General features: G+C 41.3%; 1 protein-coding gene across 1 annotated transcript; it reads left to right on the plus strand.

The window, feature by feature from the left end:
• Nucleotides 1-1,558: 1,558 nt before the first annotated feature.
• TMC7 (transmembrane channel like 7) lies at nucleotides 1,559-13,478 on the plus strand. Its single transcript, XM_009482801.2, has 14 exons — nucleotides 1,559-1,697; nucleotides 1,898-1,983; nucleotides 2,525-2,670; nucleotides 3,223-3,370; nucleotides 4,830-5,000; nucleotides 5,819-5,821; nucleotides 6,481-6,638; nucleotides 7,557-7,674; nucleotides 8,233-8,330; nucleotides 8,623-8,806; nucleotides 9,634-9,764; nucleotides 10,037-10,192; nucleotides 11,510-11,588; nucleotides 12,767-13,478. The coding sequence occupies exons 1-14, from the start codon at nucleotides 1,610-1,612 to the stop codon at nucleotides 12,824-12,826; spliced, it is 1,626 nt and encodes a 541-aa protein (XP_009481076.2). The 5' UTR covers nucleotides 1,559-1,609; the 3' UTR covers nucleotides 12,827-13,478.
• Nucleotides 13,479-14,388: the final 910 nt, after the last annotated feature.

A 14,388-nucleotide genomic window follows, 5' to 3' on the forward strand; every position in this document is an offset into this window, starting at 1 on the left:
GTACAGCACACATGGCAGTGGCATGGCATGGCAGTGAGTCACTTATGCATTTAAGTAGGGTTGTTTTTAAGGTTTCTTAAAAGAAAAAATGAAATGCAAACTCTGAGCCACTCGGAACTCTCCTTGATGCTGTCGCTGACCATGCAGCAATTTTTAAAATGCAAAGGTATGCATATAGTATGAAAATCTGTAAGTGAGAAGCAATTAAAAATTATAGACAGTTTGTGGCACATCCTCAGTGTTTGTTTGCAGCTGATTATTAGAACCATATACCCTCGCACAGGTTGGCAAAGAAATATGTGCTCAAATTCATTGAGTTGACATTTTTTTCAAAATGCTATAAAATCTGAAAAATGAAAAATGAATAATTTTGAAAACATTTGTTTTCTATTATGTACTGGAATGTGAGATAAAAGTTAAAATTGTAAAATCCAAATGGAATATTTAAGCCTCTTTATAGCTCTCTGTTTTTTTTTTTACTTTTTTTTCCCCAACATATTTTGATATTTCATTCTGATTTAGAGATCTGTGAATTTTCTACAAAAAAAAGAATAATTTTCTATTTTGAACAGCTGTATTTATAGCATTAAAAGAGGAAAGCTAAATATTTTAGAGAAGTTTTTTAAGAGCCTCTTGGTGAAGATGCTCTGGTCAGAAGTTTTGAGGAAAGAATCTTCTCTTCCTTTTCCAGCCATTTGTGAATATGAAATCATTAATGGCAACTTCCCTGAGATCCCACCGGGAAGTTCAGCTACGTATTTTTTCTGTGTTACGCAATTGTCAATTGGATTTTTTTTTTGTCCTCCAAGAGAAGCAAGTGTTTTCTGTGAGGGGAAGTGCTATATTTGAATTAACTTGATGTCGCAGTTACCGGGAGGAACAGATGGGGACTGCGAGCTTGTGTTACTCCAACTTTTAGCACTCTACTATCCCTCTGAAGGCTGCAAGCAGGCTCCATTGTGCTAGGCCCTGTAACATGGAGTGAAAAAGCGCTTCTGTGCTCGGTAACTGTATTTCTTGATTCTTAGGGACTGTCAGCAGGCTGATATAAAATATTTATCTGGATGGAAACAGTGGAAAAGAACTAGCAGTAAATCATTGAAAAAAGTCCTCAGTGAGGTCAAGGAGTTGTCATCTTACCTGGAGCTTTGGCGACATGATATTCACAGCATAGAAGGTATTTACTGTCTTATGCCAGTTTCTCCTCTTTCCAGTTGCTTCTGCTACTGGTACTTTTAGGTGTGCGAGCATAGTTTCAGATATAACTGTACGTGTTTACGAAGTTGCCTGCTTCCTTTATTACTGCTGATGTAAAATCCATGATGAGGTAGAAGGAAATATATTGGAGAAAATTATCAAAAAGTCACATTTCCATTTCAGTTATATTGCTAAAAGCCTGCAGTAGTTAAAACCAGCTTTAGTAATGTTTTGTCAGTTAACTCAATGTTACTGAAATGATAATCTGCTCTTTCTGTATTTTCAGTGATTTTATCGTCTTCATTTTTGGCACATGCTTCTTTTATTCCCAGGGAAATTTGGTACCGGCATCCAGTCCTACTTCTCCTTCCTGCGTTTTCTGGTCCTGCTGAATTTTGTAATTTTTATCCTGATGTTCAGTTTTGTTACCCTTCCCAGCATCATTGCTAAATATGGAATATTCAACAGTAGCTTTGCTGAAAGTCCTCCAAAGAACACAGGTAAACACCTTCTCTGTGCACTGCTGTTGTTTGTAAGAGTCCCCCTTTCCATCAGCTTCTGCTCCACCTCTCAGGACAAAGAAATGCTTTTTTTGTAAGAACTTGCCTTGTTTGAATTAACTTGATCATGCAGTTTGGGGCATTACCCATGCAGATGGGCATTACCGTTTGAGTGACCTTTCTTGCCTTTCTTTTGACAGAGCTTCACTGCACAGTTTATACACCTAGTGGTAATCAGGGACTTGTTTACTTCTATACTTACCTCAAAGATTTGCTCAGTGGCACTGTAAGTAATTAGATTTTTTTTTTTTATTAATTTTCTGTGTCTCGCATAACTTGTAAAATGTGAAAACATTTTACTTGGGGAATGAAGCTTTGATGATTTTGAAAAATGATAAGGCATATGCATCACTAGGGTAAAATTAGCCTTTATCCTTCATCTGTGAGAAGGGGAGTTTTCAAACTGACTTTTACGGAGCGTCCACAAGGCCTGGTTGGCCACATGCTGCAGCCTGCGCCTCTCCTCCCCAGCTGCTAAACCTTACGTATTCTGGAGCATGCTGCCTATTGTGCTCTCTGTGTAGGGTCTCAGTGTCCTTGTCATAGAGCTCTTTGATTGCAGAGGGGTGGGATTTTAAGCACGTAGTGTCTGCATTACAGTTTGGTAGAGGCAATGGCAGTCTTTAGAAGCTACAGACTGTTGTAGCTTGCTGAGGGCCCCAGTAGTAATTTTAAATTTACAAAACAATTGCTTAACACCAAGTTGGATTTAACTGGGCAGTTGCTGCTACTGTTACAAATTCAATTTAAACTTCATGTTTTCACAGGGGTTCCTTGAAATGACAAGTTTGTTTTATGGCTATTACACAATAGATGCTGCGTGGTTCAGTATCCTGAGGTACAACTTGCCACTAGCATATCTGCTGGCTACATTTGCCTACCTTGCATTAAGTCTTCTCTGGATAATAAAAAGGTAAAGATGGTGGTATAGTTTATTTACTGCTACCTGTTGCACAATTTACATTGCATTCTTGCTTGTAGGGAACATGCTGCATTCTAGAACTGTTTTATATGGAAATGGAGAATCTTTTGCTTGAGGATGCAGTGCCACAGTAGCCTTTGTCTGTCTTTGGGAAGCTGAGCCAGCAAAATAAATAAAAATAAATTAATTTGAAGTGTTAGTTTTTCATATGTATGTATACTATACAGTAGTTGTTATTGGAGGATTTTAATTTGGGGTTTTTGGGGGATTGTTTTTGCCATCTCAGTTTCCTGAGCCAGCTCTTTGCAGTGTCAGAGAAGCACTGGATGAGGTGAGAAGGTATGACTGGCTAAGTGCAGAGGGAAGTAACCTGATATAAAGCAAATGTGGTGGCTGTTTGCTCACGGGGGGGTGGGGGGGAAGAGTGGGGGTGTGTGTGTGAGATTTAGTCTTTGAGCGAGGTTGCTTGAAGTGTGGGTTTTTGTTTCATTTTCTGTGCATGAAGTATGTCTTTTCATGATGTAAAGTTGTATTTTTCTCTAGGTCTGTGGAAGGATTTAAGCAGAATTTGGTGCATCATGAAGATCAATTTCAGAGTTACTGTAACAAAGTCTTTGCAGGCTGGGACTTCTGCATTACAGATCCAAATGCAGCACGGCTAAAACATCGCAGCTTGCAATATGAGCTCCAAGTGAGTAACTTTCATTTTTCTAAGATTATGGTTCATACAGCTTAGATGGCTAAAAAAGAGAGGTGTATAATCCTGCAATTAATGGAATAAGGTTAAGAAGGATTTAAGTGGTTTATTTTGGGGGCAGGGCCACCCACATCTTCTTGCACGCTTCCTAGGTAGCTAGGATTGTGGTGTGGGAAGGGTCGGCCCGGAGGTTGACAGCCCTTCCCCATCCACTGGGAACTGAAGCCAACCCGTTAGCTGCTTGTCTTATCTGCCTCTTACACTCCAGTCCTGCTTCCTGTGTTAGTTTCTACATAATCCAACAGGAAAAGCTATCCCAGCTGTGGACAAAACCCCTGTACTGTTGGGAATCAGTTTCAGTATACTGGGTTATAAGTCTGCAGCGTGGTAGGCAGTAGTTTGGGGAGGAATAAAACTCAGATGGTATTCTTCATACAAGTTGAGAGCATTGTTGCAGTAAGAAGATACTGAAAGCTTTTCGCTAGGTGTCTTTGACACACATGCACACACAAAATGCTGATGCAGCTGATAGATTTCCCAAATCATAAAGCTCTCTGAAAGGAGAGTCTGAAAGACTTTTCTGGTGAAACAGTACCTTCTTTTTGCTCTGTGCACTGGAAGCAGAGATTTGTAGTGAAACAATTACCTTTAAAAAGATACTTCGACTTCAAACCACAAAGCAGTAATTACAGATTTCATAGAGTGAGTTGCTTTCTGCTCTAGCAGAGTTCACAGTCATCTTTTTTCATCATATAACCAGAGCCTCCTTCACTTGCCACACTTTTTCCTCTAGAACTCACACCTTAGAAAAACTTGTGCCTTAATATTACTGTTTGATGGAAGTAAGTCGTCAGAAAATACCTGGGTAATCTGTGGGTTTGCCCAGGTTAAGTTTCCTTCACAGGTGATACTGTATTTTCACATCAGTTAAGGTGAGACATACCAAGTTTACGTGACAAGCTGCTCAAGACTGTACTTCATTCCTTCTGTGCCATCCCCCAGTTTTCTTTCACAAAGAGTAGGAGAAGGAAGTTTGAGCTATAGCGGTGAGGACTGGTTATTTGCCTGCAGAAGTAAAGCGATGAGTGGGCTGATTTACCCATTTCAAAGTTTAGTACCAAGCTATCTGAGACCAATCTCTCACAATAAACAGACAAGTTGTCTTTCTGTCCTCAAGGAGATATGTTACTGATATAGCAGAGATAAGAGGATTACGAGATACTTGTCTTTGGCTACAGGGCCCTGAGGAGACTGAGCACACTGGGGCTTCTGCTCCTGCATGGACCTGTTTGTGTCAACGAAAAGGCACTCTCAGTTCAGTGTACTTGGGCAGGTGGTGGAGTGACCCTCCTAGAACAGGCTATGGATTTGCACATCCCAGAGGGAGAAGACATGGTGTCAAGTGCTGTATGCTGCACCAGAAAACTACACATCCTTTTTCTTTTGTTTGTAGACAGACTTGGAGGAAGAAAGACTGAAGCGAAAAATAGCCGACAGGACAATGAAAGAAAAGCTACGCATTTACTCTCTGAGAATATTTATAAATATAATTGTCATTGCAGTTTTATCAGGATGTTTCTACTCTATTTATAGAGCAACTGTCTTCTCTCAAGAAAACTCGAATGTAAGTATCAGACATGACATTAGGACAGATTCAATCGGGGCTGGTGATTACAGCCAGAGGAACTATTGTGAAAGAGTGAAGTATCTTAATATAGCACCTTTCATGCAAGGGATCTGAAAATGCTTTCTACAGACCTAGAATTTTTTTAGTAGAGGAGAGTGAGAAGGATCAAGAAGCATGTGCAAAAAAAAAAAAACCTCAGTGATGTCTGCCTTTGATACAGAGGCTCCAGTGTCATCTGCCTTGGAGCTAATGCAGCTGACAGGAAAAGCACCCCTCACTTCCCTTACCACGTAACTGTTCTCACCTCGCTGTGATCTGCCAGTACAAGTGCTTTTGTGTCTGGGCAGTGAACTGGCTCAGGGAACTGATCTGGTTAAAATAAACTTCATGGTGATCAGTTTCTTGATCTGGTTCACTGCTCAACTGCAAAAATGAACAGCAAGGGAAGGGGAGAGTAAAGATTATGATCTGTGTTGTGGCTTGAGTTACAGCTGTGTGGGGAAACAGGAAGACTTTGAACGCGGGGCGCTTTGCAGAAGAAAAGGTTCTTGCATCAGTAGTGGAAAGAATCAGGTTGGGTGGGGTTGTTCACCCCTGGCACGACAAGCAGATGGGAAGAGCGGTTCGGAAGAAGAACAAAAGCAGACAACAGTTTCAACAGTTTCGCAACAGTAATTGCGTTCTCTGTAGGACCCCAGGGTTGAATTAGCCTGACATGAATGGAGACCACACTTTTTCTCTCCCTCTGTTCATCGGTGACGTGATGGGCACTGGCTGTGTATGTGGAAAGTGATGGGCACTGGCTGTGTATGCAGAAAGTTGTGCTCGTGGTGGACCTAACTCTTAACTTCTGTAAACTGCCAGGATTGCAGATAGAAGCAGGAAATGGGGACTAAAGAAGTGTTTGTGTCAGAGGTATTGTTTGAGGGCAGAGAAAGAAGATAGCACAGTGCTGAACAACTTGAAAAACAGCCTCATTTGCTGTCAGCTTTATGTATAAGGGTTGATATCTTGACCTTGCCTAAATGAGCAGGTAGAGGAGCTTGTTAAGATCATAGGAAAGTCAGGGGAACTGCTTGGCACCAGTGCAAATAACCTGAAAAGTGTCTGCATTTTGGCATAGGTGTAAAAGCTGGTAGCTGTAGTGCTGGGTTAGACAACATAGTCGGACACAAGCCTTGGTGAGATGAGCCTCTTCAGACAGAAGCTTTGGGGAGGTGCTAAAATACTCATACCTGGAGGTGGGGGCAGTTACTGGTGAAGGGAGCAGGAGAAAGCAAGGGTATAGCAGCAAACTGCAGGGATAGCTAGCAGTGGTCTGGCTCGTACTTCCAAATGTAGATGCCCCCATGAAGACAGATTAAAAGATGCTACCTGAATCCTGGACAAGAGAGGCTGGTGGGTAGCTTGAGAGAGCACAATGTCAGGAAGGTGTTTTTCTCCGAGTATTACCTTTCTCTCATCTCTTCTTGTACAGGATGTCGGCAACAAAAACTTCCAGGCTAATCTCTTTGTGCAGTATTTGCCTTCCGTGGTGATCACATTGGCCAACTTCATTGCTCCTCAGATCTTCTCATTTCTGATCACATTTGAAGATTATTCACCAGCCTTTGAAATCAGGCTGACACTCATGAGGTAAAGATGTTTTTATTGTGGCCTTGGATGTTTCAAGAACTTGTTTTTAGTAGGTTGTAAGTACTGTAAACATTGAAATGTCAAGAAGCAGAGAGGTTGGACTCTCTGCACTGGAGGGCCTGGGCACTGGAAGCCAAGCAGGCATTGTTTGACTTATGTTTAGTTGGAAACTTTAATTTTAAATGTGGAAGCAATCTCCTGTTTTCATGACAGTACAGTGCAGTCATTTCAGTGTCCAAGTTTTTCTCTCGGTCCCATTTAGCTATGTGATCTGGGTATCTTCAACAACCTGAAGTCAGTAGAGAAGTTGTGGCTGCAGAGCTGTGAATTCACACCACTTTGTGTGCAGCAATACCTTAAATGAGCAAATGTGTGTGTACAGCAGTGACTGAAGCTCGGCTTTGCTCAAGGCAGAAGTTAAAAGTTTGAGGCTAAAAGATATATCAGCACGAGAGCATGCAGAACTGGCATTTGGTAGCTTAAGGCAGTAAGATCTGGGTTGAAGTATCTGAACTCTGCAAGCCCCTGTGCTTTGTATTTCTGATTTGGCTAAGTGCCTCTGAAGGCCTGAAGCCACGTGAGAGGGAAATGCTGCACACAGAGTTGTCACCTGGCCTCTCAAACTGCACTTGAGAGTCCATTGCAGGGTCAAGATCTGCAACGGAAATGACTGATCTAGGAACAATACTGAGAAAAAGAAACAGGATTGTAGCCTAAAGCAGGGAAGGTGAAGAGCAATTTAACTTATTACTAAGGAAAGAAGTGTGTTTATTAAATAGCTGGTCATTCCATTAAAGCTCTGTACAACCCAACCCTTTTGTGTTTCGAGCCTTCCTTGGACTCCTGTGCAAGATGAGCCAGGTGTTAGAATGGCTCTTTTTTGGCAGGTCTGAAAACTGGGTTTTGCCTTTCTTCCAGGTGTGTCTTTGTGCGGTTGGCCAATATCGGTGTTCTCTTGTTCTCGCTATGGAGTCAGATCTCCCATTGTACCACCGACAAGTGTAAGGCCTGTGGATACAATTACGAACTCTATCCTGTAAGCAGATTTATCTTGGTGTTTAATCGTCTGAACTTGTGAATAGAGATTTGTTTTCCATGAAACTTGCTTGCCTAAAGGTATTCAGAATCAGACCTAGAGTTGCCGTTCAGGTTATATCTGGTGCTGATTCTTACTGGTCAGTGCAAACCAGTACAGTTCTTACATATATCTTTTGTTTATCTAAAACTCTGATTAGAATTAGTCCAGTGGCAGATTATCGTTTAGCATAGACTTTCTGACTACCATGAGGATTGTTTGAGGTAGCTCTGTTTTGGAGACAATTGTGTTACTGCATTTTGCTCCAATAAGACAAATGGTCTTTCCTCAAAAATCCCCCAACAAAACAGAACCAAACAAAACCCAACAAAACAAAGAAACAAAGAGCTTGGCATGGAAGCTCTGAAACACGTAAATATTTTAGAAATGGGAGTTAATACAATTTGAACTTTATAGTGTTAACTGACTGAGAATTTTGTTGCTTTAGTGATTGACAGTTTTATTTTTCACTTGTTATTTAGATTCCTAATCTTGCTTTTTCCTGGCTTGTTTTTATAGTGCTGGGAATCTGAAGTTGGGCGAGAAATGTATAAACTGATGATATTTGATTTTATTATAATTCTTGCTGTGACCCTCTTTGTAGATTTTCCTAGAAAGTAAGTATCTCTGCCTTTTGAGCATGCTTTTGCAAATGACTTAGGAAACGTGTTTCTTTTTTCTGTTATTAGTTCCCCATATTTCTAACCAGATTACTGGTTTTAAAATAAAACATAAACATATTTCTGGTAGTTTTTTTATACTTGCGTCTTTTTTTTTTTTTTTCTTCAGACATTTTTCTGTTATGTTGTCTAATGCTTAAATACTAAGTATCTATGTGTTCCAAATGTGTTAGAATTCATCTAAGCTCTGCAACTTCACTTTAGAACTAATGAAGTTATTTGGTTTTAGGTTGTTAGTTACTCATTGCTCTTGCAAACCAGTTCAGTGGTGTGGATTGCAGGAATTTGGAATTTCTGACAATGTCCTGGAAATCATTTATGGACAAACTATCTGCTGGATTGGAACCTTCTTTTCACCACTTCTCCCTGCAATAGCAACTATAAAATACTTCATCATCTTTTACATTAAAAAGGTAATGAATGTGTCTGGTAAGCAAATAAAATTGAGCACCTCTCTGTGGTTATTATAATGTAGATATGCAGTTGACTTAAAAAAAACAATCAACCCTAAAAAAAACCACCCAAGGATGTGATCTACTGGAAATGAGGTCATGGTATTCCATTTTCTGTAGGGTTTTTGCTTTTGAGAGAAGGTTGAATTTTGGTTTGAAATCAAGCAAAACAACATTTTAATAATTACCTCATCAATTATTTGTCTGGTGTTTTTTAAAAAATAAAATATTTTTATGTAATAAAGCCAGTCTATAACACTTTTCTGCAGTAATCTGTTTACTAGCAACAGAGCTTAGAACTTGGACAAGATTTTGCCAAACTGATAAAAATTTGGAAGCAAAATGGATAATCCAAGCTGGAGTGGATGTAAAAGACGTGGTTTCTGCGTATCAGAAGCTTTGCTCTATGACCAGACAGCTCCTTCTGTGCAACAAATTCTTACTGATATTTTAGTTCTTACAAGGGGGGATGTATCCAGTGAAGACTTGGCAGATCAAAGCTAAAGGCTGTGCCATGGATCATACACCAAATGACTGTGTCAGTCGACTCTGTGCAAGTGTATGAGGCCCTCTGGATCAAATTCTTACCCGAAATAGGAGACATTGACTTATACCAGAATGTAAAGCGTTCTTGTAGCCCTTTTCAGTTGGTGTACATCAAAGGAAGGATGATTATGTGGTAGCTGGTAGCATATTTGAGGATGGAAAATGCAGTTGGTGGGGAAAGTACACTTGGACATATGCATACAGATGTACTGCTAACAGTTTTGCTCACTTTGCCTCTTCAGATCAGTTTGATACACACACGTAAACCTGCAGCTAGGCCTATCAGAGCATCAAGTTCCAATTTTTTCTTCTTGGTGGTACTGTTGATTGGGCTCGTCTTGGCTTTTGTTCCTTTGGGAATCAGCATAGCACAGTAAGTGACAATTTAACTGCTATGAAGTTGACATTTGCTCTAAGGTTATCAGTTCCCTAAAAACAGACACACAACTTTGGAATGATAAATCAGAATAAAATATATTGTGTATAATAAATTGAATTATTATTTAGTTCATATAAATAAAAATTGCAGTTTTAAAAACGAAGGACATCTCTACCTCATCGGCAAAATGGTGGTAGGCTTGTGTTGCATTATTTTGTCTTTACATTTGGGTATAGCATCTCCTTTCTGTTCTGCTTCTTTGACAGTATCCCGTCCTCCAAGGCATGTGGGCCATTCAGGAGTTTTAACACTTCATGGGCAGTTGTTCCAGCTACCGTACTTGGGTTTCCAACAGGTCTGCAGCAGGTCCTTCATGCCATAGCATCAGAAGCCTTTGCAGTGCCTTTTTTTATGGTCATCTGGTGAGTACTGTGGAGACCTGATTCAGTCATGCAGCTGCATTGTTCATTTCCTTCCTTACTGACCTGATACCAAGCAACTATTAGACCTGATTTTTCATCTGCAGTCAAAAGCATCAAAGCCCAAACCTTGGTTTAAAAAACCCAACAAACCAAACCAACACAAGCCCCAAACCATTAACTGTGTAAGATTAAATTCAATGTAGAATCATAGAACTTTTAAGGTTGGAGGTCACCTCTAGAGATCATCTAATCCAACCCTCCTGTTCAAAGCAGGGTCAAATAGAGCAGGTGCTCAGGAACTCTGTCCAGTTGGGTTTTGAATATCTCCAAAGACAGAAGCTCCACAGCCTCTCTGGGCAACCTGTTCCAGTGTTTGGTCGCTCTGGCAGTAAAAAGGTTTTTGTGGTTTTTTGGGTGGTTTTTTTTTTGGTGGGTTTTTTTTTTTTTTTGCCTTACGTTTAAGTGGAATTTTTTTGCATTTCAGTTTAACCTGAGTGTTCTCAGATCCTGGAGCCTTGTTACCTGATACTTCCTACAACTTCTACACTTGAGAGACCATGCAGTCTATTTCAGACTCCACCCAGTCCTTTCTTCCATAACACATGCTTGTGTGTTCTCCTGAACTGAACCTGTTACTGTGCACACAGGAAATATCAAGTCCTCTTTTTCGGTTTGGGGTTTTTTTCCTTTTTTTCCTTTATCGTAAAACCTGTGTTAGAGGTGGAGGATCACTTGCACTGCTACCCTACTACTTATTATTTGGAAAAGGAAATACATGATTTATATAGGCATTTGTGCCATTCTAGGTTTTGCTACTGCTCTTCATCATTTAATGCACTGTGGATAATCTGGGTCACAGATTACACCTGGAATATGTGCTATAAGGAACGGCTGCAGTGCTGATCTGTGGCTGCTTGCCATAGTTACAGACCCCAATGGGAGCAAAGAGTTACTCCAGTGAAACCTCATTAAATTTAATTTCTGAGGAGCAAAGCCCCCATACATACACTGTACGGAACTGACAGTCAGAGCTGTCAGAACACAGCCTGTAACATCTGAACGTGGCCGTGCCTGTACATCCTCTAGCATTCTGTCCCTGCCTGCTGGCAGCCCAGATATCTCAGCAGATGTTTTTGAACAGAGCTATGCCCAACCCACCGCAGCTGTATATCGATTTTTTTTTTTTTTTTTTTCTCCAGCAGCTTCTCATCTGAAGCAAATGCACAAACTGACAATTTCTCTAGCCCATAACAGCTTTTTTCTGACTAATTCTGTTTTGTATGATGCTAACATACAATGTTGGTTTGTTGGTTGTAGCCTCATTATGGTCTATCTTATTGCCTTGGCTGGAGCACACAAACGAGTGGTTGAGCAGCTGAGGGAACAACTGGCTCTGGTAAGATTTAACCCACTTTTCTGTACCCCTGAAGTTTTCTTTGTTGTGTCAGTAATCAGGCATGCAGAGGAACAACAGTTTTCATAGCCTTCTGGATGCTTGTGTTCACACAGGCAGTGAATGTTTTACAAATTATGCAGAAAAAATAACTGAAGCACAATAGTATTTCTCAGTCTGGTTGGTTTTCTTGGATATCAGCTGCAACTGCAGCAAGGTCTGGTTATATCAGGCAACACACATGCATGAGATATGTCTCTGAGAAGCGGTGTCCCTGTTCTTCATCTGTTGTCTTGCTTAAATCCACCTATCTGCATGGGGTTTTTTTCTGCCAAACAAGAACCTGAATCTTGTGCTTCCTGTCCCCTCCACCATCCTATGCAACTCCCACCTCTATTTCCTTCTCCGCTCTCACAAACAGACACCCAACTCCCTACCCTTCCCTCCAGGTCTATCTTTCTACTTCATCATGTCTGTTTTTATTCCTGAGTGCAAGTCCCAGCACTGCTTGCAACAGGTACTCAAAGTGGAGCAAGTCACCACTAACTAGTCCTTTGGAGAATGGTACCAGTGCAGACATGGTTCTTTGTGGCCGTCAAAAGCTGCTGCCATGTTTGACAGTGTTCAAATACTGTGGTCTGTCAAACTCTGCTCTAGTCAGAACCTAGCCTCACTAGTAAGACTTCTCACTTTCTTAGGAAATAGCCCATTTCTTGGTATGTGCTTCTTTTAGATAACAGCATTTAACAACCCATCCTCAGAAAAACACTATGCTGGGAAGAGATTTTTGAAAAGTAAGGAATTTAGGAGCAAAAGCCCTACTGCTTTTTCAGGGGTTCCCAAATCAGTTAGGAATTCTGAAAATCCTTGTATGCTTTTTATTTTTGTTTGTTCACTGTTGTTAGGCTTCTTGGAAATATGGTTTTAAGTTTTTAGGTGTGCAACAAGTTTTTACTAGGCTCAGTGCAGAACTGTTAACATGGACCTAACATCAGATAAATGAAGTCAAGACTATTGTAAACTTAAAATTGTTCAGGCAGTTGAGAGTGTGCTGGGAGCCACTGATTAGAGTACAGTGTGGTGAGTGCACCTATTTATTTCTAATAAAGAAATGAGCTGTTCATAGATAACTTGTACTACTCCTGTTCATCTAGAGTGTACTTTTTATTCTGTCTTTCCAGGAGAGTCGTGACAAGCTGTTCCTAATCAGAAAGATAACAGAAGCTCAGAGATGTCCTTGAAAACCATGAAAAGCCAGAAGAACTTGACTTCCTGAAACTCCCGGAACCACTAGATAAGAGCAGAAGCATCTGCAGCACGTAAAAACTGAGCAGCTGACTGGCACCCTGGCACTGTGGTCTGTGTAATGGACACTTACGGTCTTAGTCTTTATTATGCTAGTGGGCCTTAAAAGTTTCCAGGACTAGAAATTTAGCTAATTTATACTGTGTTAGACCTGCCCAAACAATTGTATGGTAGGACACTTTATTGCTGCTACAATTTCAGGTCTGTTGGGGTTTATTAAGTCCCAATTTTTTTCAGTGGTTTTGGGTAAAATGTGATCAGAACTGAAACTCTGTTTAAGAACTTTGTACAGTTTTTACAAATTACACTTTAAGAATCGGGAGGGAGGGGAAGGGTATGGTTTTACATGTTTCAAACTCAATTCTCTTTTAAAACCAAAGCAAAAGAGAGACGTACGTCAGTATTTTGAAATAGTGCATAGAGGAAGAAAATATGGCATGGGTTTGAAATCAGTTTTCTAAATATTTTTAAAGAGACTTTGATATTTATTTTGCTCTGAAATAGCAAATGCAGCTGAACATGGGATAACTTCACAAAATGGTTCAGCGAAAACAAGCTGATAAGAGCTCTGAATAAACACTGGGAGTAGGAAGAGACCACCAGTCCGGTGGCCGGGTGGTGCACGTCTGTCGCAGGAAAAGCCATTGCTCAGGTGCCAGCCTCGCTGCTGTGGAGTAGCCTTCCCCCCCCCCCCCCCCCCCCTTTTAAATGTGTTAAGGCATTATTACTTGTGTTTTATTTCTTGTACAAACATCTTGACTACTGTTCTCTTTGTTCTAAAATGTGAATATTTGAGAGTTGAGTTATAGTTTGGAAGTATAGCATTCAGAAACTTGTGTGTCAGTACCCTTTAAATTCATGTTTCTTCTTGCTTAAATGATGGAGCTGCGTGACTCGGAGGGAACAGCATTTCTAGGTAGACTGCTGTTTGCTTTATTTAAAGATTGTGCTTAGGGATTTTCTGTACAGAACTGTGTTTATTACTTGAAATTTGCCAGTTGCACACTGCTAGTTAATATGTGAGAGGCTGTTTTATGTAATGTTTTGGAATGCCTCGTGTCTTCATTTTAAAGAAATTAACATTCGATAAATGATTTTTTTTAAAAAAATATAACGTCTGACGCTTTTAAAATTAGTTTGCTTTGCCTCGTTGGACCGGCCCTTGTGCAGCCTGGGCCGGGCGCGCCCAGCCCCCTCAGGGCCCAGGGCCCCAGGCCCCTGGGCTCTCCCGCCCACGGCTCGCCCTCGCGCGCGCAGACACCGCCTCATCCCCGCGCAGCGCCGCCTCGCGCCTCCGGAGGTCGCCCCGCCCCCGTTCCCATGGCAGCCAGGGGATGCGGGCCCTGACTGACAGCTCCGCTCTCCAGTGCGGCGGCGCCGGGGAGCCAATCGGAATCGTGATAGGGCGGGATGGCGGCGGGAGGCCGGCGCGGAGGCGGCCCGCGGTGATGACGTTGCGGCGGTGCGACGCGGCGGAGGAGCCGTCGGGGTCAGCGGG

The sequence above is a fragment of the Pelecanus crispus genome, chromosome 11, assembly GCF_030463565.1.
Source record: "Pelecanus crispus isolate bPelCri1 chromosome 11, bPelCri1.pri, whole genome shotgun sequence".
Classification (NCBI taxonomy): Eukaryota; Metazoa; Chordata; class Aves; order Pelecaniformes; family Pelecanidae; genus Pelecanus; species Pelecanus crispus.